General features: G+C 40.0%; 1 protein-coding gene across 2 annotated transcripts; it reads left to right on the top strand.

Moving 5' to 3' along the window:
* The first annotated feature begins 3,919 nt into the window (after positions 1–3,919).
* SLITRK6 (SLIT and NTRK like family member 6) lies at positions 3,920–17,031 on the top strand. 2 transcript variants are annotated; one of them, XM_060769506.2, is made up of 2 exons: positions 3,920–4,764; positions 13,812–17,031. In XM_060769506.2, exon 2 carries the CDS (start codon positions 13,822–13,824, stop codon positions 16,348–16,350), a length of 2,529 nt encoding a protein of 842 aa, XP_060625489.2. In that variant the 5' UTR covers positions 3,920–4,764; positions 13,812–13,821; the 3' UTR covers positions 16,351–17,031. The 2 variants fall into 2 exon arrangements, with proteins under 2 accessions (XP_060625489.2, XP_060625488.2); XM_060769505.2 differs by lacking the exon at positions 3,920–4,764 and adding an exon at positions 4,774–5,252.
* The last annotated feature ends 8,816 nt before the right edge of the window (positions 17,032–25,847 follow it).

The following is a 25,847-nucleotide window of genomic DNA, read 5'->3' as shown; positions in this document are numbered from 1 at the left end:
TTAAAACGTATATTCCTTGATAGGAAATAACTCCACTTAGGCAGAAAAAAAAATGCAAAGATACAGAATGGGGGACGCCTGGCTCGAGAGCAGTATGTGTTAAAAAGATCTTGGAGTCCTCGTGGACAACAAGTTAAACATGAGTCAACAATGTGATGTGGTGGCAAAAAACCAATGGGATTTTGGCCTGCATCAATAGGAGCATAGTGTCTAGATCCAGGGAAGTAATACTACCCCTCTATTCTGCCTTGGTTAGACCACACCTGGAATACTGTTTCCAATTCTGGGCACCACAATTGAAGAGAGATATTGACAAGCTGGAATGTGTCCAGAGGAGGGCGACTAAAATGATCAAAAGTCTGGAGAACAAGCCCTATGAGGAGCAGTTTATGGAGCTGGGCATATTTAGCCTGAAGAAGAGAAGGCTGAGAGGAGATATGATAGTCATGTATAAAAAATGTGAGAGGAAGTCACAGGGAGGAGGGAGCAAGCTTGTTTTCTGCTTCCCTGGAGACTAGGACATGGAACAATGGCTTCAAACTGCAAGAAAGGAGATTCCATCTGAACATGAGGAAGAACTTCCTGACTGTGAGAGCCGTTCAGCAGTGTAACTCTCTGCCCGGGGTGTGGTGGAGGCTCCTTCTTTGGAAGCTTTTAAACAGAGGCTGGATGGCCATCTGTCAGGGGTGCTTTTAATGCAATATTCCTGCTTCTTGGCAGGGGGTTGGACTGGATGGCCCATGAGGTCTCTTCCAACTCTATGATTCTATGATTCTAAACCTGAAGGCATAACACCATAACTCAACTATATGCCCATCAGAGAGAAAACCGTAAGAGAAACTAAAGAGCTGGTGATCTTTAGATAGAAATGTGAAAATCTTCATAGCAAGCCTCTGTGTTTACTGTATGCATCAGAATTAAGTGACATTGCTAAATTGGGGGCAAATCAGCTAGAAATTAAGTTAATATTTCATCTCTCATGTATGATATGTATGGGGAATATTTCTGGAGAATGTTTATTGTATTCAATCTGACTAAAAAAGCCCACCTTTGCTTTAGCTGGAAGCATTGAAACCATTATAATGCACAAGCACACACATCTCTGCACAAGGGAAAGCCAGGAGGAGGAGGCCTGAGGGAAACACATGCGTTGTCTTCTTTCTACAGGCAAGATATTATTTCCAGAAACCAGGGATAGGGAGCTCCTTCAACCCAACATGCCTTGTTCAAATTCCCTCCAGTCAATGAAAGGATGAGAATCTGTGGGTTTTTGTTCTGGACAATTGCCACAGATTTGGATGGAGGATTACATGAAGAAGGAACATCTGTGACTTGAGAGGCTACACAAATGTGGACAGCAGCTTCCTTTCTTGTGTCCTTCCTTCCAACCATCCTTCCTTCCTATTTTGCTGTCCCTGAAGCACTAGAGAGCAGGACATATTATTAATAAAAGAAATTGTTACCAGCTGTTACTTTTTTCCCAGGTCAAAAGGTTCATGAATGGAAGCTTCAGCACTGCATTCAGACTGTGCTGAAAATGGTTAATTTTGTCTAGAAAAAGAGGAACTCCATATTGTATTACAAAGTTTTTGATATATAAGCATATACAAATCCTAACATCCCAATCATCACCACCAGGGAACATCTGAATTAAAAACATAACAACATAAAAACAACAACAGTCTTATTTCTTGCCCAGCTCTCCTAACGGCTCAAGTCAGGTTACAGCATTACTAAAACATACACAAATGCACAATCATTTAAAAACTTATAAAACAATGTTGACGCTGAAATACAACACCACCTAAGCTCTGCGAGTGCACAATTTTTTTCCAAATGGAGCAGCGAGTGTTTGAAGATCGGGACATCTATAGGGATACCAACGTGTTTGTTTATAAAGCTATTGTCCTCCCAACCCTGCGATACGCCTGCAAAACATGGACCGTCTACAAATATCACACTCAACTCCTGGAATGATTCTATCAGTGTTGCCTCCAAAAAATCCTACAAATCTCTTGGGAAGACAGGAGGACAAATGTCAGCATGCTGGAAGCAGCAAAGATCGCCACCTTGAAGTGATGCTCCTATGCCATCAACTCTGCTGAACTGGCTATGTTGTCCAAATGCCTGGTCACCATCTCCCAAAACAGTTACTATACTCCCAACTCAAGAATGGAGAATGGAATGTGGGTGGACAGGAAAAGAGATTTAAAGATGGGCTTAAAGCTAAGCTTAAAAACTGTGGCATAAACACTGAGAACTAAGAAGCCCTGGTTCTTGAGCACTCTAATTGGAGCGTGCTAAGGAGCCATTGTGATGCAATGGGTTAAACTCTTGTGCTGGCTCATCTGGTGACCTGAAGATCTGAAGGTCGGTGGTTCAAATCAGCAAGATGATGTGATTTCCCATCTGTCAGCCCCAGTTTCCCATGCAGGGACATGATAAAAGCCTCCCTCAAGATAGTAACACATCCTGGCATCCCCTGGGCAACATCCCTGGTATATTCTCAAGTTGCTTCTGGAACAATAAAAAACTGGAGGTCAGCTGCGACCAGCAGTGCTTTAAAATTTGAAGAGGCACAAATGGAGGGTGAAAGAAAGAAATGTGCCAATAGGAAGGTGCATCAAGCCAATCTTGTCCAGGACTGCCTTCCACATGGAAACCGATGCCCTCACTGTGGAAGAACACGCGGATCAAGAATAGGGCTCTATAGTCACCTACGTATCCACTGCCAAGACACTACCCTTGGAAGTCCATCATACTCAGACATCGAGGAATCGCCTAAGTAAGTAAAACTATAATGTACTATAAAACTCTTCCTTTAAACACAGACCTGAAATTGCAAATGAAATAGATGTGAGACATTGAGACATTTGCATTTTTCGCTTGCAGAGAATCTCGCAGGGTGAGAAAGAATCCAAAATGAAATTGAATGTGCACCCATTTGTTTGCCCCAGGTGTCCAAAAATCTTCTGTGTGCTCAGGGAAGTCTCTCATTTTGGATCAGCCATGCCTTGAGGTTCCAGGTTTTTGACTGCCACTTTTGGTCTCTCGCTTGCTGAGGTGTTTTTGCAAGTATCTCTGTAGATCATAGAAAACTATTTCTTTATTTAAGACATTGGCCTGTTGGCTGATATCTGAACAGAGAATGGGCCAGAGATGTCACTTTCATTATTGGCTGCTACTTCCTGGTGGATGTCAGGTGGTGCAATACCAGCTAAACAGTACAATTTCTCCAGCAGTGTGGAGTGTAGACATCCTGTGATAATGTAGTATGTCTCATTAAGAGCCACATTCACTGCTTTATCCACTGCTGTATCAGCCATGGCTTGAGGCTCTGATTTTTCGCCTGCCATTTTTGGACTCTTGTTTGCTAAGATGTTCTTGCGAGTTTCTCTGTAGATCTTAGAAAACTATTTCTTTATTTTAGACATTGGCCTGTTGGCTGATATCTGAATAGGCGGTGGACTGGAGATGTTAGTGCCTTGGTCCTTTCACTGTTGGCTATTACTTCCTGGCAGATGTCAGGTGGTGTAATACCAGCTAAACCATATAATTTCTCCAGCGGTGTGGGGTATAGACATCCTGTGATAATGTGGCATGTCTCATTAAGAGCCACATCCACTGTTTTAGTGTGGTGAGATGCATTCCGCATCCACACTGGGCATGCGTACTCAGCAGGAGAGTAGCAAAGTGCAAGGGCAGATGTCTTCACTGTGTCTGGTTGTGATCCCCAGGTTGTGCCAGTCAGCTTTCGGATGATATTTTTTCTAGTACCCACTTTTTGCTTGACCTTCTAGTATCCACTTTTTGCTTGAGAAAGAAGGGTGGCAGAGGAGGGGGAAAAGGAGGAAGAGGTGAGATGATTCCAAAGAAGAGGAGGAGCTGAGCTTCCCTAAAGGTGGCGTTGGATCTTGTTTTAAAGGAGACTGGCAGATGAATAAAACGCAGGGATGGGGAAGGGCTGCAAGGCTGGCTTGCTGTGAGTTTTCCGGGCTGTGTGGCTATGTTGCAGAAGCATTCTCTCCTGACGCTGCAAGCCTGCCTCCAAAGCCAAGAAGCCTCTTGATTGACGCCTCCTTCGCAGCCTCTGGCAAGCTGACTAATAACACAAACCCAGCTAACAAGGAAAGGCGCAAAGGGAAGCGGGGGGGGAGCGCACGCCTGGCAGCAGCTTGGAGCCTCAAAAAGAAAAGACGAGGACTGAGGAGGGAAGGAAGGAGGGAGGGAAGGAGGGAAGGAAGGAGGGAGATCTGCGTTTCTTGCCCATCCAGGAGTGGGGTTTCCCTCCCCTCCCCTTCTTCCCCGTCCCCTTTTCTGCCCTGCTGCTTCCTTTGCTTGGTTCCAAAGCCCTCAAATGGTTAAGTCAGCCTGAGAGGCGAAGTCTGCCCTGAATTTTAATCGAGGAGGGATCCCTGCTTGGCAGGATGGTGTAGGGGGGCTCTTCAGCTTCCTCCTCTCCTTTTTGTTTCTTCCCCACTCGCCAGATCTTTCTCCCCGTCCCTCTCGCCTCTCTTTCTGCCTCTCCTTCTTGTCAAATAGTCCTCTGAGCCAGGATTTCTAACTTCAAGGCACTGCAGCCCAGTGTTGGAGCCTCCCCTCCTTTGCCAAGTGACTCGAACCCAGAAGAAGAGGGAAAAGAAACCCCCCGGGAAAGTGTCCGCCTGGGGATAGATCCCAAGAGCCAGCAAGCCACGGGATTGTACTTGAACAGCTCCTTTCGGTGCATTCCCGCTTTTGTCAGTGGGTGTAGCTGCTGCACAGGTAAGCCGACTTTGACGCAGGCAAGGAACTTGTGCCTCTCTCCCTTTTCTTTCCGGAGCGCCCCATAGGTCTGGCTCGTGTCCCACCCACCCCTCTCCGCCCTCCCTGCCCACCCCGAGCTCCTCTTCCCGGCTCCTCGACGGCAGAGCTTGGCTTGGAAGCGACACAATGACACCTCCTCCTCCTCCTCCCGTATTGCCTGTCTCGCCTGGAGGTGCCTTTGGCTCGAGAGCCTTTTCGAAGACTTCACCTGGCAGGCTTGGGGCATAGGGCTTGGACGCCTTGGCCAAAGAGACGCCTGGAAAGAGAAATCTCCTTTTGAAAGTATCTCTGCATGTTTTTCCTCAACGCCAATTAATCAATCGCCTGCAACCTATTGACAAGTGAGAGGAGCTCCTCTCAGGTATTATGCGGGCGATCCTATCTTAACCTGAGGCTCTGGACTTCGCCAGGATCCTGTCTCTAGAAGGCTCAGGGAAACCAGAAAGGTATTTGATTGTTTTGTGTGCTTACAAGAAAGGATTGATGGCTTTCTTTTCCATGCAAACTTCGCCTTAGGGACCGTCAGGGAGCTCCCCTAAAAGTGCAACATGGAGGCAAATAGCAAATAGGACTCACTCTTGATGTCTTCATCACCCCATTCTTCCTCCCCTGCTCAGACCTGAAGGTAGTACTCGTTTGGGGAAATGAGTTGCTGTGAGTTTTAATAGAATAATAATGATGATGATGATGATGATGATGATGTACTTTGGGTTGCTATGAGTTTTAATAATAATAATAATAATAATAATAATAATAATGTGTTGTTGTAGGTTGTTGTAGGTCTGACCGAACCTCAGGAGAGAATGCTTCTAGAACATGGCCATATAGCCTGATAAATCTACAACAACCCAGTGATTCCGGCCATGAAAGCCTTTGACAATACAATAATAATAGTAATAATAATTATAATTATATACTTTGGGCTTCTGTGAGTTTTAATAATAATAATAATAATAATAATAATAACAACAACAATTATATACTTTGTGTTGCTGTGAATTTTAATAATAATAATAATAATAATATACTTTGAGTTGCTGTGAGTTTTCCAAGCTTTCTAGCCATGTTCCAAAAGCATTCTCTCCTGACATTTCACCCACATCCATGGCAGGCATCCTCAGAGGTTGCGAGGTCTGTTGGAAACCAGGCAAGCGGACTGTGTGTGTGTATATATATATATATTTATTTATATCTGTGGAATAATGTGCAGGGTGGGAGAAAGAACTCCTGTCTGCTTAAGGCAAGTGTGAGTGTTGCAACTGGCCACCTCAATTAGCATTGCATGTTTGGGGAAATGTTTTTATGGGAGTGTAAGCTCATGCATGCAGTGTTTCAGCTAAAGATGTGAAAGGATGGTTATGTGGGCAACTGTTAAGGTCAAGTACATTATCATTTTCAAAATGCCACTTCAGAGGATGGAGTTGTAGAGCCATTTATGATGGGAGAAGTTTGGAATATATCAATAACTGGCTTTTACTACTCAGATAGCCTTTTTTGTGGAAGGATTGGTGGTATTAATGGTTGAAGAAGCCTTGGCATGGCACAAAGAAGCAGAAACACCAAGTCTATGAACTGTGATCCTAGCCAAATCCAAGCATCTTTTCTGCCAAAAAGAGAAGAGGGCTTAAAGTGGGTTGAGGGGCATCTGGTTGTTTCCTGCGTTCTTTACACTTATATAAAATTACAGAATCATAGAATCATTGAGTTGAAAGAGACCTCATGGGCCATCCTGTCCAACCTCCTGCCAAGAAGCAGTAAAATCACATTCAAAGCACCCCCAACAGATGACCATCCATCTTCTGCTTAAAAGCCTCCAAAGAAGGAGTCTCCACCATACTCCGGGGCAAAGAGTTCCACTGCTAAACAGCTCTCACAGGAAGTTCTTCCTCATGTTCAGGTGGAATCTCCTTCCCTGTAGTTTGAAGCCATTGTCCCATGTTTTAGTCTCCAGGGCAGCAGAAAACAAGCCTGCTCTCTCCTCTCTGTAACTTCCCCTCACATATTTATGCATGGCCCTCATCATGTCACCTCCCAGCCTTCTCTTCTGTAGGCTAAACATGCCCAGCTCTTTGAGCCACTTCTCATAGGTCTTTTTCTCTTGACCCTTGATCATTTTATGTGGACAACTGTTAATGTCAGGTACATTATCATTTCAAAAATGTCCCTTGGGAAGTTTTCATTATATTATAATAAGGGCAGGTTAGCCTTTATAGGAAGGGGTTGTAGAGCCATGTATGTTAGGAGAAGTTTGTAATATATCAGTAACTGGCTTTTACTCCTCATATAGGCTTCCTTGAGGAAGGACGGGTGGTATTAATGTTTCAAGAAGCTTGGGCATGGCGTGAAGAAGTAGAAACACCAAGTCTAAATGACAATGCATTGTGGTCCTAACCAAATCCAAGCATCTTTTCTGCAGAAAGGAGAAGGGGGGCTTCATGTGGGTTCAGGGGCGTCTGGTTGTTTCCTGTGTGCTTTACACGAGTATGACAATCATTAAAACGGGAATGCTTTCCAGCTGCTTGCACATTCTTTAAAACTTGACTGTTTTCATACAAGAAGGCTTTCATGTTGAGAATGTATACATGCCAAGTGTCTTGCCGCACAACATGCAGTTTAAATTAAGGCAAGTTGATTTAGATATTTTCCTTTTGCCCAAGGACATTGTAGGAAGTACACTTGGATTGCTCTCTTTGCTTAACAGAGATGCAGCTGAAGGAAAATAAAAGTTGGATTAATGCCTTTACCAAAGACAATTGAGTACAAGAAGCTTTCCTGGTAAAATTAGATAATAAAATAACAAAGTCTTCAATATTAAAGGTTTGTGCTACATACTTTAATGGCTGGCATTAAGGGAAGTTCTTTGAGACCTAGGTGTTGTTCGTGCTGTGTCTTGCCCAACAGTCTGCAGGGGAACATTTTTAAAAAAATATCTAATTATGTATATGATTTTAATCCATTTCAGATCCCACACCAAGGCAGACAGTTTATTCCACAAAGGATTTTAAGGCCAACCTTGGCCTATTGTAAAAGATTGGCAAGAAATGAAACCTATATTAAAAGCCAACTGAAGTGACAACACTGAGTATACTTACCTGGAATTAAACCCAACTGAATTCTGTCTGATTAACTTCTAAAGCTGGAAGTGCCATACAATGCAGTTTCAGAATGCAGAGTAACTGCATTGAATTACAATATATGGCAGTGTAGATTTATATAATTTAGTTCAATTGTGTTAAACTGCATTTTGAAACTGCATTATATGGCAGTATTGATCCAGCCTGAGTACAGATGTAAAGTATTGCAGTATGAGTTTTACTGGCAGTATGTAATAAATCTGCCCCTCTCTCACCTTCACATGGAGCTGCCCTGCATTAGGGATAAGAACCAGGTTTCTTGCTGTTGATATGAGTATCAGGTTAGCTGTTGTTGTGTGCCATCATCTTAGCTTCAACTTAAGGTCACAACTGCTATTGTATGTGGGCTCTGTTTGTCCATTTTGGCCAAGTTGTCATTACCCATATGACTTTGTGAACTTTGCTTGGGTTCTGTAAATCAATGTAGATGCTTTATTTAGGTTTTATGTCATTATGGAATTATGGTTAGGTTTTGTTTAATTTATTGATGTTAGGTTTTGATGTTGTTTTCATATGTGGGGTGATTCTGTATTATTTTGCCAAGTTATTTTGGATTTTGTCCTATTGTGGCATTGAATGTTTGCCCTTTTATATGTTGGAATCCACTCTGAATCCCCTTGGGGAGATAGGGGAGAAGATAAATAAAGATGATGATGATGATGATGATGATGATCATTATTATTATTTGAAACACAACAAGATGAGTCCACAGCTGCCACTCTGCTGGCTGTTATATTGGATCACACGTAGGACACTTCACAAGTGTCTAGGACTGTGTGATGTATCGGTGAATAATGCGTGCAGATCCCAGTAAAGTGGCCTTCTGAAGCTGGCAGGTGGTAATTTTGTCAACGCCGATTGTGTTTAAGTGCAGGCCAAGGTCTTTAGGCACTGCACCCAGTGTGCCGATCACCACTGGGACCACCTTGACTGGCTTGTGCTAGAGTCTTTATTGTTGTTGTTGTTGTTATTATTATTATTTGATACATAACAAGATTAGTACACAGCAAACAACATCAATATGCTGGCTTTTATATTTGATCATTCGTCGGACACTACCCAAGTGTCTAGACCTATTATTGTTATCATCATCATCATCATCATCATCATCATCATCATCATGTTAACCGTCTGATCCTATGCATGTTTGCTCAAAAGTAAGCCCAGTTGAATTCAACAGAGCTTCTTCATACATGCACAAGGATTCCAGTGAAATACATGAAAAGTTCTGTTGGCCCAGAAAGATTTGTCTCATCTAGCATCCTGGTTCTCATATGCATTTGAGAAGACCACAAGGCAAGGCTTGGGAACTGTCACCTTGTGCACTTGTTGTTGTCTGAGGATCACCCTGGTGTAGTATTATATGTTTCTGTAGCATCCCACCCATTCCTTTAAATGCTGAACAAATTGTGCCAGGAAAATCCCATGATAGGTTTTCCTGAAGTCAGAATTGATTTGAAGGTGCACAACAAAAGTAACCAGTTGCATGGGATCAGAACTTGGGTAGAGTAAGTAGTAAATTAATAATTACTACCGTATCCTGTCTTACTTTTAATATACTCTAGGGGGCATACTCAGCTTTTGCACCTACAACACTCATTCTCCCAACACTCCTGTGATCAGGCAGAACGTATGTAAGTAAGGGAGAAACACACACAGACTGATCAAGGTCACTCACTGAGTTTTGTGGTTCAGTGGGAATTTCAGTCTGAATCTCTCAAACGGATCTTACAAATCTAATACAGAATTCTAAACATTATGTGTGCCATATAAACCCATGATATGTGTACATGCTTCATACAAATTAATGCATGGAGAACAAGGAAATTTCCACCCAACACATTTTTCTATCTAGTTACATATTAAACTATTCAAGGATTCTGTTGTGAGCCACCCCGAGTCCTTATGGATAGGGGGTGGGATATTATTATTATTACACTGCATTAATTTTCCAGTGTAGATGCAGCCTCAGACTAGCTTGGATTGGGAGATTATGACTGGCCATATAGAAAGCCATATAGGAAGGGCAAATATGAGGCATGGGATATTAGAATAAAATATGAAAAAGTGAGGTCCAACAAAACGTTGGAGCTCATTTTTGGTGCATAGCTGTTACTTCACTATTATACTAGTGGAGGAGAGAGATGGGGAAAATCACAACACCTCTGCAGTAAACTGGATCTTATTAAATATCCAAATATCTATCTATAGAGAGATATAGCTATATGTTTTTCAAAACGTACATGTGTAACCAGTCTGGAAGTGAGTGGATGGAGCATCATTTTGATGTATGTCCTTTACTTTATCATGTGTCATGTGTAAGCCTTCAAGTCACCTGTCATCTTATGTCAAACCTCATGACTTTTGTAGGCTGTTCTTCATTAAAGGGTGATGGTTTTGCTATTGCCTTCACCTGAAATATAGCCCAGAGCACCTAGTTGTGTTGGTGGTCTCCTATCTATTTAACTATGCAAGATTGACTTTTTAGTATCCAGGATCAAATGGGATCTGGTGCCTTCAGAGCTTTTAGGTCAAGATGCATAATTCTCCTTCCACTCCTCACAACAATCTCATCATTTTCCCAATCTGGTATTCAAGGTAGCTTACAAAGTTTATACATCTATCAAAAATTTGCATCATACAAAAGTTGAAATGCAATTAGACTATTATTTAAAAATCAAAAGCAGTTAAGAATAGCTAATTAAAAACAATAACAAATATAAACAACAAAGTATATGACCATCCCATTTAACCATGAACTGTCAATCTTCAAGACTTGTTGAAACAAAAATGTCTTCACCTAGTCATGAGAAGAGAAACAAGACTGGCACAAGGCTAATCTCCCTAGGAAGTTCCAGAACCTGCAAGCAGAAGTCCCTCTCCTGCATTCCCAACAGATGTATCTGGGAGGGTAGTGGAACATTGAGAAGGGGCTTCCCAGAAGATCTCAGGAAATAGGCAGACTCATATAGGGAAAATGTGATCCTTCAGGTAACAACCTGAGCTGCATAGACCTTTGTAAGCAACAGCCAGCACTTTGAATTGTCCCCAGAAACAAATCAACTACCAGTGGTTACTACTGTAGCCTGACCAGCTGAAATTTCTGAACTCTCTGCAAAGTCAGATCCAGTGTGTCACAGTAATCAAAATGAGATGTATCTATAAAAAGATTTGGCATCTTGGATGGCTCATTTAAAGTTCAGATTATAATTCATCATGGATTAATCACATTAGTGCCATAGAAGCCACCAGCTTCCACTGACCAAGCCAACTTCCATTTCCCTTTTGACTTGTTTTGACCTGAAATGAATTAACTGCTTCACAGATATATGGCACTTCTACACTGGTACTATAATCTATTTTAGAACCAGTTCAAAAGGAACTGTTTACATTGTGGGATCATTAGATTAACAGGACTATAACCAGCTTGAGGACAGGAAGGTGATTACATTGAACATGGAACTTGGCCTCAAACTGTTTTGCAGGGTTTCTTTCCCAATTTCTTAAAGAAATGGACATCAGTGCATCAGAGGCACATGGGCTAAAAGAAAAAGGGTAAGTGACAGGTAGAAGTGCAGGTAGCCAATCCCCTCTATTAGGGGGCCAATTAGCTCTTAATGCCCAGCCATGCCCTTGGAGTATTTTTGGCAGCCCTTTGGGATCTTTTACTGCATTTCAGCAGGGCAGGTGTCTATAATGTGCTTCATATTTTACAAAGCTGATTTGTCTCTGGATCTGGAATGCACAAGGATCAGCTCCAGCATTTTTTATTGACCTTGGACTTTCCTTGAGCTTTTTGATAAATGTATGCATTTTCTGGCCAACCCAGCCTTAGGTTAGTGTAGAAAGACCCATAGAATTCACAAGTTGCTGCTAGCTATGACATTTTTGGATCCACTTCTGGGTACTTCTCAGCCCCCCCCCCCCCCCCTCAAATAATTTATTGGCCTTTCCTCCAGTCCTCTTTGGTTTCTTTTCTCATAGGAGCCCAAAAGAGGAATATGAAGTAAAAGTAAACTGGGTGGGAAAATAGAGGAACTGTCCATTTTTCCAGTCTTCTCTGTACTTTTCTCTCTGCACTTAAGTTTTTCTCTCAGATAGCATTATACTAGTTGGTTGAATGTGACTTGAACCCTAGTGGTCTGGCACAGCTTTGCTTTACTTTTCAATAAGCCAACTAGCTGATTCCATTGTTTTTCCCCGATATTCTTTCCCAACAGAATCAGCATTTTCTGGATAAATAGAATGTGGTTGTCTGTTCTCTTCTTAGTTATCCGCTGCTAAATCCCTGAACATGTCCTCTTCAGTTTTTCATGGGATGCTGTCCTAATGGTAAAGACTCATAATTTTATCTCAAACTGTGCATTTAGAGGAAATGATTGTTGTAAGTGACAATCTTATCTACATCAACCTCATAATAAGTCCCACTGAATTTAGCTGAGCTTGAATGAATTGACGACAAATCCAGATAACATATGTATAAAATTCTGGTTGCCTGAGGTTTGGCAATACTTTTTATCTTTTTTGTCTTTTAACTAGTCTCTGTGTGTGCATAGAATTTGGATTTTGCAAGAAAGCAACTCCAAATGGAACAAGTCATCATAACATTATCCTATAATGGCAAGCACATTTAAAATCAATACACGGTCTCATTTTTGAATTAAAAAAACTTTTTTTTTTACTGTCAGCTTGTATTAACAAGATGGCTGGGAAACCTGGATTCCTGTAGATCACATGGTAGAGAGCATGATTCTCAGCATGAAAGCTATTGTAGTGTGTGCTGTTCTTGTGCTGCTCCAGAAATATCAGAAGCTTGGGATCACATGGGAGGAGCTAATGATTCATCTTCCTGCCACACCAGTACTGTCACTCCTAGAAGTTGAAGCACTACATAATAGGGCAAGGAACCAAGTTATGCTTTCCTCTCCATGTAACGTTCCCCTGACTTTAGTAGGAAATGCTAAAATAGTCTCCATGCTGCAAAGTTAATGCCCCAAGAACAAATCCAGTCTTGCCAACTCCACAGTGGAGCAGTAATTAAATAAATACATTCATAGAGCTTGTATCATTATTGTAAATAATTATAAATCTTCACTGAGACAGCGAAAAATGCCATGTGAACAAAGACATTTTATGAATCTATGCCCAGTCAAGCTGCTTATCTAAAGCTTCTTTTTATGCCTTAATTTCCTCCAAAACATCTTGTTATTCCACTGCTACTTTCTTAAAAGTTATATTATTTATTTTGAAAAGCATGAGGTAAGTCTTACATTGCTTGGGAAAGTATTCTCTCCCTACCCTCTCATTCTTATTCCCAAGTTTTGGGGCACTGGATAAATAAAGAACATAGTGATTATGTCCGTATTGCATTTACACTGCAGCCTGTGTTTTTAGAACATTTTTTTTTATTTTATATGGCAAAAAGAAACTCTGTATTCCTTAGAGAAGACTAGAGAAAAGTGGAATGTAAATTAAGTGAGTAACAATAATTACTTAGATACATAAATATGGTCAGTTTCTTGACCATGGATTACGTAAACCTTGCTTTACATACAGATTTCAAATACATTTTTCTACTGCTTTGGATACATAAATAGCTCTTAAACATATCTGCTCAGAATAAAGTGACTTCCACATAATGGAGCTAACCCAGTAATGCCCCAAAATGTTCCTATGTCAAGTATTAAGCAAATTATTTTAGGGACTTGGAATCCTCTGTGGCTCAAAAGCCGGTCAATTTTTACATTTGAGAATTATTAAATGTTTTCGGTAGTTAACACTTGTTCCCTCAACTTGCTAATTTATCTCTCCTTACTGCCCACAACTAATGTGGTAATATTAAAGTCTCTCTCTTTTCATTGTATTTTGCAGAAGCTGTTGGATGACCATGAAGCTCTGGATTATTACATTATGTTTGATGGGAGTTGCTTGTGATCTACTCCAATATGAACCAGTGTTCCCTTCATCCATTGGCTCTTGTGATATGTTGTGTTCTTGTGAAGAAAAGGATGGCATCTTCATTATAAACTGTGAAGACAGGGGCATCCAGGAGTTATCTCAAGTGCATGTTCCACCATCCCAGCCTTTCCACCTTAGTCTTCTAAACAACAGTTTGACAATGTTACATGTGAATGATTTCTCTAGCTTTATCAATGCGCTCACTCTTCACCTTGGATTTAACTATATCATAGACATTGAGCCAGGTGCATTTAATGGGCTAAGTCACCTTAAGCAACTTCATATCAATCACAATTCTTTAGAAATACTTAAAGAAGACACCTTTCATGGGCTGGAAAACCTAGAATTCCTTCAAGCAGACAATAATTTTATCACAATAATTGAACCAAGTGCCTTCAGCAAGCTCAACAGGCTTAAGGTGCTCATTTTAAATGATAATGCCATTGAGTTTCTTCCTCCCAATATATTTCGCTTTGTGCCGTTAACTCACCTGGATCTTCGAGGGAACCAGCTACAGACTCTTCCTTATGTTGGCTTTTTAGAACATATCGGTAGAATTCTAGACCTCCAGTTGGAAGATAATAAATGGGTCTGCAACTGTGACCTGCTGGAATTGAAAAGCTGGCTAGAGAACATGCCTCCTCAGTCTATAATAGGAGATATTGTATGCCACAGCCCTCCCATTTTGAAAGATTTTATTTTAAGCAGGTTAAAAAAAGAGTCACTCTGTCCCACTCACCCTACAAATGACCTGGACTCTCCATCAGGATCATTGCCCCTGGTGGTCACCACATCCATCAGTGATAGTCAGTATGCAACAAAAGTGATACCTATTTTAAAAGCTCCTACCAGGGAATCTAGTTTAACACTTCATGTATCAAGGCCAGCAACCCTGTTTCCAGGAATATATTGTCCTATTCCATGTCAGTGCACAAGCCATATCCTTTCAGGGATTTTGATGCAATGCCAGGAACGAAACATTGAAAGCCTATCAGATATAGGGCCTCCTCCACCAAATCCTAAAAAGCTCATTCTAGCTGGAAACATAATCCAGACGTTACTGAAATCAGACCTGGTAGATTATGGAAATCTAGAAATGCTTCACTTGGGAAACAATCGTATTGAAATCCTAGAAGAAGGGTCCTTTATCAATCTCACCAGACTGCAGAAATTATATCTCAATGGAAACCATCTCACCCACCTAAATCGTAATTTGTTTTTAGGCTTGCAGCGTCTTGAATATTTGTATCTTGAATATAATGCCATCAAAGAAGTTTTACCTGGAACATTTAATCCAATGCCTAAACTTAAGGTCCTCTATTTAAATAATAACCTTCTTCAGAATTTGCCACCTCATATTTTTGCTGGAGTTCCTCTAGCCAGGCTAAATCTAAAAACGAACCAGTTTGCACATTTGCCTGTAGGGAATGTCTTGGATGATCTGGATCTACTTGTACAAATTGAGCTAGAAGACAACCCTTGGGATTGTACTTGTGACTCAGTTGGGCTGCAGCAGTGGATACAAAAGCTAAATAGAAATACAATGATGGGTGAAATTTTCTGCACCTCTCCAAGGCATTTAGCTAAGAAGGAATTGAAATCTCTGAATAGTGACACGCTGTGTCCTGGCTTAATGAACAGTCCAGTGCTCCCAACTCAAGCTAGCTTCGTAATCATCACAACGTCACCAACCACCACCAATACAGCAGATACTATCCTGCAATCACTCACTGATGTCATTCCTCTTTCTGTTTTAATACTGGGGCTTTTGATTGTATTTATCACCATCATCTTTTGTGCAGCTGGTATTGTTGTTCTTGTTTTACACCGGCGCAGAAGATACAAAAAGAAGCAGGCAGATGAACAGCTGAGGGAGACCAGCCCAGTTCAGCTTCAGTACAGCATGTATGGTCACAAAACAACACACCACACAACTGAGCACCCAGCTACAAGCTTATATGAACAGCGCATGATCAGTCCCATGGTTCAGGTTTACCGAAGTCCCTCTTTCAGTCCAAAATTTGCAGATCATCGTGAAGATAGGAATAACAAGGAAGTGAATGATTCCAAACACCTTCGCAGAAGTCTCTTGGAAAGGGAGCACTCATCACCTCTGACCGGGTCAAATGTCAAATATAAAACTATGGACCAATCAGCTGAATTCCTGTCTTTCCAGGATGCAAGCTCCTTGTACAGGAACATTCTTGAGAAAGAAAGAGAACTCCAGCAATTAGGCATAACCGAGTATTTACGGAAAAACATTGCCCAGCTGCATCCTGATATGGAAGTCCACTATCCAGGGGCTCACGAAGAGCTCAAACTGATGGAGACACTCATGTATTCCAGGCCGAGAAAAGTTTTACTAGAACAGACTAAAAATGAATATTTTGAACTCAAGGCCAACTTGCATGCTGAACCTGATTACCTGGAAGTCTTAGAACAGCAAACGTAAAAAAAGAAAGGAAACAGTTTGGAGGGATTAAATCAGAACAACTCTATCTCAACCTGAAACTTTGTAAATAAAAGTGCCTTATAATAATGTCATCAATCAGAACTTTTAAGCACAGCAGTAATCCGAGTGAAAAGAAACTCTCAGGGATAACTGTGTGAAGCCATGGGAAAGTTTGCAGGCCATTTTTCTCACTCCCCCCATCCCTTCCGCCACATTAAATGTGAACTTTGTGTGATTGGATTTTGGAAGGAAAATCGGTTTCCTTTACCATTGTCCCCTAGACTTGCATGGCAATCTCTCATCTGTTTCCTAAAAACATGGTTAAAGCATTTGTTATTTCAATACCTTTCTTTTATCTGCATCATTTACACAATATTTTTTAAAAAGCACCTGTATACCTAGTTACAAAACAACTAGTGTATATTGGTTAGGGATTAGTCCACATCGGTGAACACTATCTACCAATTGCACATGATATTGCCATGTAATAAATATGAGAAAAATTAAATGATTTTTTAAGCAAATATTTAACTGTATGCACCCAAGGTCTGCCAGTATTTAAGTACCTTGTATTTGAAATGCTATTTATCAGAAAGTCTGTTAGAATATGTGGATGGTGGGGAAAAACTATATACTTGTTTTATTGAGGAATTTAAAAGACATAAAAACCTTTTTTTGTTACTTTTTCTGTCTTGCGATTTGAATCACATTTTGGACAATCTTCAGTATAGTGCTGCTATAGACTTCTGTGCATCATTGGTTTAAAACATTTATACCTGGGAACACTACTGAGAGTTTATTGTAAATATACTTGTAAATCAACAAGCTGGATTTATTTTAAAAAAAAATATTTATATGATTGGCTCTTTTCAATTATTGTGCGTACAAAAGATAAGGAATTTGTTCCCTATGGCCAGTAAATTTGACTTGCACACTAGAAGATGACTAGGCAGCAAAACCTGATTTGTACAGTTGTGTGAACATTTGATCATAGCCACATTTATACAGCAAAAGAGCATTTCTCAGGATAAAGTGACCCACAGGGCTTTTTAAAAAATATGAATGAGGATTTTGGAGTAGTGTCTTGGTATAAATTGAATTGTTGAAATACATGCATGTATCCTGAAATCAATGTTAACACTCTAGGGCTGTGCTTGATACGCTAAGGGAATAATTGGACAATTTTGAATGTTTCCTCTCGACCAAAGAACATAGGTAGTACTAGTGCAAAAGTTGTACTGGCCAGGTTGAAAGTAGTTCTAACAAGAACAAGGCTCCAATAGCAATTGGAGCTTTGTCCTTGGACTGAAAGCAATTTGGACCTGGTGTAAGTAGTCTGTTCTCTTCTCTGACCCTTCTGACTCTTTTGGAAGCAGATTTTAGCCAATATTTGCTGGTAGATTCTCTATCAGTCACTCTTTATGATCCTCTAGTACGGTAGTTCAACTCCCAGAAATCCTAACAGCTAGTAAACTGGCTGGGATTTCTGGGAGTGGTAGGCCAAAACACTTGGAGACCCAAAGGCTGAGAACCACTGCTCTAGAAGGACATTTCCACCAGCAGACAAGTTGTTCTTGGAGTTTAGGTTTCTCTGTAGACATAGAATTCTAGGTTGTCCTTTTTTTTCTTCTTCATGTACAACATCACCTTTATATTGGGCTGTAGAGATGATTCTGTCCAAAATATTTAGTATGGTTTCCATGGATTTGTTGCAAACATTGGATTACATCAGACCCAGGTTTACAGTTTAATAACCCATACATTCTTGACTTTGTTGAATACATGTGTGTTTCGAGCATGTAATGGTGAAAATTGCATTGGTTTATTTTTCTGATCAGAATTTTTCAAAGCTCCCATCATTTTTCATAAATTCAATGGCTTTAAAATCAAATATGGAAGAAAGCAAAAGATGGATTAATTCAACCAACCAGAGGACTTTGGTTATTCAGTTCTTAAAAGTTTGGCTTTGCATGGTTGTGTATTCAAGTATCTATCTAGTAATGAACTTGGTTGTGAACTTTTTCTGATAGCTTTTGTGACCTTTAATATTCAGTAGGCAGGCACTACATACTTCTTTCTATATCAGCAATAACAGTATCCACTGAATTTGCCCAAAGATTAAGATTTTCATTTGATTTCTTTTTAAATAGCTAACCAAACATAGATTTCTACATAAACTAGATAGAAATAACAATGATATCTTTTTATTTGAAAAGAAATGTGGAAAATGAAAACTGAGAGCTTAATCCATTTTTATTTCAGACACACATTTATTCCATCTAAAATTTTCATTTCAGCAGCCTATTGAAAAACAATGGCAAAAGTGTTCACTTTAAAATGCAAAAGAAAAAAAAGAAAAAGCACAGCTCAATAAATATTCTGTAAAAATCAACAAGACATTCTACTAAGCAAGATATTAGGGAACAAGGTTATACAACCCAGGGAACTTAATTTTCCTACAAATGCTAGTTGGGTTAATCGCAATTATTTGTGCACAGTCTGCATCTTTTCTAATTCACAATTCTTGTTATTATTCTTGGGTGTCTTTTAAAACCAATCAAAGACATTCTCACTATAAATTAAAAAATGACAATAAAGGTTTGTTTTGTTTTACGGCTTGCTTTCTGAAAAGTGCCCATTTTAAATTTAAAAAGCCGTTGGCAAGACCTGAACACACAAGTTCAGATCTGTTCAGGAATCAAATGGGAGGCTTTTGTCAAGTGTCATGCATACAGAAGCATCTTGTTCTGGGTGCAAGTAGGCAGTTTAATGCCCATGCATGACTTACACAGTGCTAAATTGTTGCTCTGACCTGCATTTCCCCTCCTATTTGAGCCAACCTTTTGTTAAAAGGCACGACATGATAGATGTACTTCTGTGCTTAAATGGCTGCAGCTATTTAAGGCTCAACTGATTTAACAATTCATGTGAGATATAAGCATTAAACCTACAAAATACTGACCCAATTCTTTCATTATCAAGTCATAAAACATTTTAATGAAACTTCTACAGGTTTGCCCACAATGTAAGCTCTATACAGCAACAGGCTTAGATTTTTGGAAGAGCCTGTTTAGGAGCCAAGAAGAGGAAATATTTACATCAGATACTCTATACATGTCAGCTGAGACAATACTACATTGCTGTCCACAAACTCAGGACTCTGCCCTTATAGCTAAGCTATTGCCTATCTGAACAATTGTTTCATTAAGTCATTATTATGAAAGTCAAAATCACAGGCTTCCAAAAGCAAACATGATGACATGAGCACAGTTTAAAATTCTAATCACATTCATGATTAATCAACGTATATTTTACAGTTGAAAACACATGCTATATGTACCATAATTATGAAGCTGAAATGCATTGGCTTTTCTATACATCTCAGGCCATAGAACATTGTCATCAGAACTGACTGCAACTACCAGGATCATAAAAGCTAGTCCATGGAGTGTGATATCTAATGTTATATTTATTAGCAGGTGATTGCAAAACTTTCTATAGGGAGATCTATAGGTAAAGGTAAGGGTTTTCCCCTGACATTAAGTCTAGTCATGTCCAACTCTGGGGGTTGGTGCTCATCTCCATTTCTAAGCCGAAGAACCAGCGTTGTACGTAGACGCCTCCAAGGTCATGTGGATGGCATGGCTGCATGGAGCACCATTCCCTTCCTGCCGGAGTGGTACTTATTGATCTACTCACATTTGCATGTGTTCGAACTGCTAGGTTGGCAGAAGTTGGGGCTAATAGCAGGAGCTCACTCCCCTCCCTGGATTTGAACCATAAAACAGGAAGAGCAAAATTAATGTCTTTTTCAAACAATAACAAAAAGAAGTTAAGACCAGTATCAGATCATGTTCCTTACTTTAGAGTAGAGCTGGCAATTCACAATTGTGGGTTTCACTTTGGCAGATTTGATTATTCATGGATTTGATTAATATGCTCTCTCTATGAGTCTCTAAGTCCTCTATGCGTCTCTATAATCAATGTCTGAAGGATGTTGATTACAGAATCATGTTGGAAGACCTAATGATTCCCAGAGAAGTGTTCTCACATATTAAAAACATACATTTTTTTAAAAAAAAATCATGATTTTTTCACTTTCACTGGGATTCTATGCCCCTGCCCCAACAAACTGTATAACTGTGCAATTCAGGGTGAATCACTTCTGTTGTATCACATGGTAGCAAACCTTTATGCTGAATGAAATATCAGCCACTCAGTCAGTCAGTAGCCTTTATTTCGGTCAACAAACCAGCGGCTAAGTCAAGTGAAAGTAGAATAATGAAATACAACAATTAACAATTAATAACATCACACTTGACTTATGATTAATGAAAACAAGTATCACCATTCGCTATCGGATGAATGACTGTCTATTAGGCTTGGGTAACCACGGAAAAATTTGGTTCTAAACTCGTTTCGTTTTTAGGGGGGGGCTTGCATTTAGTTTTTTTTAAGAATACCAAAATTTTCCTTTAAAAAAGTTCGAAATATACGAAATTTCGTAAAATTACAAATCGATTCGTTAATGGTGGACGCGATTGCGTAATATGCTAAAAAACCCTCCAAATGGGACAGGGGGAACTTCTGAAGCTTCCCTCTCCCTCTGTTGTTGACTGTTGGTGTGATAATTTATTTTTATCACTTATAAAACAAACAACAACTATAAAACTTGCACCAGACATACAGAAATAATTACGAAACAATTACAAAACAATAGGAAATAAATTGGAAAAAATGTTTCGATTTTTAATTACTCCTCACAGTAGTCCTGCATGGCTCAATATTGGATCGTAAGCTAATTTAAATACGAATTAATAACGAATTATGAAATTAACGAACGAAACTGCCCAAGTCTATATAATCTAAAACAGGAACTGATTACCAATTAATAGTAAGTCTCCCAATTACTCTTTGTTACACTCAGCCTTTACAGGTTATTCATGAAGCACTTGCGGCTTTTTGCCGCTGCAAACAGAAATTTGGCCACCTGTTCCGTTACCCTTTTATCAAGATCAGACAGTAAATAAGTGCAGTACCAACTTAGGGTTCTTCCTGGCCACTTCATGAGTAGAGGGGATATTAACCTTAGTCTATCATCCTTGTAAATTGTGCAAATAAAAAGTACATGTATTACAGTTTCAATTTTACCCTCCCCGCATGGGCAAACTCTGTGTTCGTAATCAGTCCCTTTGTATCTACCCTCTGGTATGGCTGATTTGAGGGCATTAAATCTGGCCCAACTGAAAGCAAGGTGAAATTTTGGGATGTTTAAATTTTCTAAGTATTTGGCACCTCCCAAAGAATTAAATGTTAGGCCTAAACTCAATGGAGAATATGTGGAGCACGCCAGAGTCATTGAGGCCTGTTTGTCTATGTCACTGATTCGTTCTGCTAAGATCCGCATTATCTTTTTATGCTCAAAACCGCTCAATATATTCTCTGAGAGGCCCATCTGCCTGAGTTTCTGATTTAGCGCTTTGATTCGGTGGGATTTAAAGAGGTCTTTTTGAATCAGATAAGTATATCTGAATGAAATATATAGGATAGTATTGTACAGCAGAGATATCTTTTTATTGAACCCATGTGCATATGTGCACATGTACCCTGTTTTGTCCATTTTGTTGCAACTTCATTTGTGGATCTGCAGTCCTATATTCAACACAATGTTCGGATAGGGGCTGAGAATCCTTCCCACTTTGAGCACAGTAGTGGAAAGTAAGGAGAAATATACCACCACCACCACACTTTTAGAACAGCTAAAATATTCTCCAAGAAGCCAAAACAACTTGCTAGGCTGAGGAGGGGGGTGAGGGGTGAGCAGTGTGTGTGTGTTTATGTATGTATAATTTTATGAAATGTTTAAGACTGCGCCATGTTCTGAACACTTTTTATTTCCCAAAAAGCTTGCATTGGCAATATATTTTCATTTCTTTAGCCACTTTTTCTCATTTTTAGTTCTTTTTCTGTTGCCTGTTGGCCACTCCCGAACCAGTTTCTCAGTCAATACTAATCACATCACATTTGGAACTATGTTGGTTCTGAAGGATTAGAAGCCCTCTGTTGCCTCTACCCCTCTCTTTTTCTGTACTTGTCATGAATAATGGACATACATGTCATATTGCCACATCTGGTGGAAGCTGAATACAAAAATGTAACTAGTGTAGCACAAGGTATTAGATTTAAAGAAATCTTAAATAAATTCACAGACATCAGCAATTATTCCAAGTTTGCAATCCCCTTGAGGGCTTTCTTATTACTATTGAGCAAAGGGCGGGGGACATGAGAGAAGAGATGAAAGCTGTGTTACCAGTTTGTACTGGCACACAAAAATGAATGCTGCTGCAAAATGTGCCACGGGAGGGGAGCAAAATTAAGGCAGGGAACATCCATTTAGCAGAAACAAGAATGAAGAAAGCAGAGGTGACAAGAAAAGGATTTGTATTGATCACCTTACACCAGCTCACATACTGCAGTGATCTAATGCATTAGCACACAACCATTAGTATCCTCAGCCAACAGCACCAACACGAAACTATCTAAGGGTGATGAGATAGCATGACAACACTGAAAGGCATGTCATACGTTTTCATAACTCTTTTCAATTATAGTTTCAAGATGTAGTCTGGTAGTCTGTAGTTCCCAAAATTACAATGATTTTCTGAGGTATGATACAAACAGGTTATTCTTTGCATTCCTTTTAAACCCAAAGATCCAATCAAGATAAATCATCTCACCAATCAATTGATAAATTGCATTTCACTGAATAAGGTTATATAAGTTTACTTTCAGAATCATAGAGCTGGATGAAACCACAAGGACGATCCAGCCCAATGCCCTGCCACTTAGGAAGACACAAAGCACTCCAGATAGATTAGGAGTGCTCTGATGGCATTTAACCTTCATACTCTTTTTCTTCCTGTATAAAATGGGCTGGCAGAAAGATGAAAAGTGCCAAAAATCCATTTTACTGTAGGACACATTTAGAACGATGGGATCCATGACTAATCATTTTATATTTCCCTCTACTCCTAACATAACAAATTCCATGCCAAGGTGTGAAACACAAAACACATTCCATCATCTGGAGGTTTGCAGGGGAAATTTTTTTTGTCATGTCAGGAGCGACTTGAGAAACTGCAAGTCGCTTCTGGTGTGAGAAAATTGGCTGTCTGCAAGGACGTTGCCCAGGGGATGCCTGGGTGATTTGATGTTTTTATCATCCTTGTAGGAGGCTTCATGTCCCCGCATGAGGAGCTGGAGCTGATAGAGGGAGCTTATCCGCCTCTCCCCGGATTTGAACCTGCGACCTGTCGGTCTTCAGTCCTGCCGGCACAGGGGTTTAACCCACTGCGCTACTGGGGGCTCCACAGGGGGAAATAATGAATATAGATATATGACATTTTGAGTCTAAACCATATAAATAAATGGGATAAACTCACAATGATTGTTAATTCATTCAGATTGAAATTTGCCTCCATGAGATACATTTTGGGTAATTTCCAGTGGACCTTCATTAATATTCTCAACATAATGCTTAGATGTGGACTGAGGAATTCTATCCAGTTACAGTACAATAGTGGAGTTCAAGTAGAAAGATGCCACCACTGAACTGTTAGAATAGCTAAAATATAATTCTAAGGACCTCATCACATTTCACGAATTCCCATTTTAGAACACTTCACTGATTCAGCCAGCCTGCTGTATTTCATCACATGATACACAGCTATTTCTGTGTGGGGCTCTGTGATGTCTGCATCAGTGAAGTGTTCTATGATAAGGACTTCTGAACACGGGATAGTACTTGTGTTCAGATCGGACAGGCAATCATCATCATCATCATCATCATCATCTTTATTTTTATCCTGCCCTATCTCCCCAAGGGGCCTCAAAGATTGGCAAGCATTCAATGCCGACAAAGCATAACAAATGGATCGAATCATAGACAATAAAATAAACAACAAATTGAAATTTAGGAATACAAATAAAGCATCTAGGAAAGGGCAAGAGGGTGATGCAGGCAATGTGGGGTGCTGGATGAAGGTTTCGCCCCAATGCCCCACCATTTGCCCCACTGCCCTATGGATCCCCCACTGTCCCCTGAGAACCTCAGTTGCATCTGCATTGTAGAATTAATGCAGTCTGGCAAGTTTAACTTCCACAGCTCAATGCTATGAGATCATGGGATTTGTAGTTTGCTGAGGCACCAGCATACTTTAGCAGAGATTATTGAAATTCCTTGTAAAGCTATGCAGTATAGACAATTACTTTGAGTAGCACTGAAATATATCACAGTGAGAGATTAGTTTGCTGAGTTTACTAGAAAGAGTGGTGGAGGCTCCTTCTTTGCAGGCTTTTAAACAGAGGCTAGATGGCCATCTGTTTGAATGTGATTTTCTTGCTTCTTGGCAGGGGGCTGGACTGGATGGCCCATAAGATCTCTTCCAACTCTATGATTCTATGATTCGTGAACTTAGATTGGGGAATTTCTTGACAAGACAACACATGCAGCCTAGTTTATGTTGTTTTATACACTCTTTGATTTTCAAAATTGATTTTAGATCTCATTTTTAAAATTATCATGTATTTTACCCAAAAAATTATTTGCACGGTGAGTTTGTTGGAATTTGATTCCAGAACTCCCCCACCCCACCTCGTGAATATCAAAATACATAGATGCTCATGTCCCATTAGATACAGAGGCATAGCCAAATGGTATCCCTTATATAAAATGGCAAAATCAAGATTTGGTGTTTGGATATTTTGTTGTTGTTTGTAAATTAAGCCCTGGAAAGTAGAGTTTATGGATGCAAAATCTATGGATGAGGGTCGACTATATTTGGCAGCCCTGAGAGGTGGTAAAACAATCACATAATAAAAATAAAAATATTAATAATTATGGAACAAAACACACATTTGAAGAGAGGGAAAAGGTATGGAAGGATCAATTTCTAAAAGTCAGTCTGCATAGTATACCCATTAGCAGAGAGTTATGTGATTAGGCAAATAACATGCCATTTTTGGTCCAGTTTTCAGCTCCCCCTCCCCATTCTGTTTACTGGGAAGTTCCCAAAATTGGGAGGGTGGGGTTCTCTTTTTGTTCCCCTAATATTTGGTTCATTGGTGCCAATGGGGAAACTTTAGAGGCCCATTTCTCTGTCATTGTTAGGCATATCAGCATGAAACTCTCCTCACTTGTAGGCCATGATTATGACTGAAAGTCTACTAAATTTCTGAATGTTTCACTAATTTACTGATTTTGGGGAAATGTTTAAAGTTTTTACCATAACAAAAAAAAAAAAACCACAAGAGGGGCTTCTGGGAATTGAAGTCCCAAGCTCACACTACAAGTTAACCCTGTTTCTGATTGCCTGAGAAAGAAAGTGAGTAACCCAGAGAGAAAAACCTCAACACCCATTATGCCACGGGAGGGAGCACAAGTCTCCTTCAGTGCCCAGGCCACACAAAGTGCTGCTGGGAAAGTGAGTTCCCATTGC

This window comes from Anolis sagrei, chromosome 3, assembly GCF_037176765.1.
Source record: "Anolis sagrei isolate rAnoSag1 chromosome 3, rAnoSag1.mat, whole genome shotgun sequence".
Taxonomy (NCBI): domain Eukaryota; kingdom Metazoa; phylum Chordata; class Lepidosauria; order Squamata; family Dactyloidae; genus Anolis; species Anolis sagrei.
This window is presented reverse-complemented; position numbering and strand designations above follow the sequence as displayed.

Excerpts from the sequence above, each read along its gene's own strand:
- SLITRK6 (XM_060769506.2), top strand. The coding sequence starts at position 13,822 with ATGACCATGAAGCTCTGGATTATTACATTATGTTTGATGGGAGTTGCT.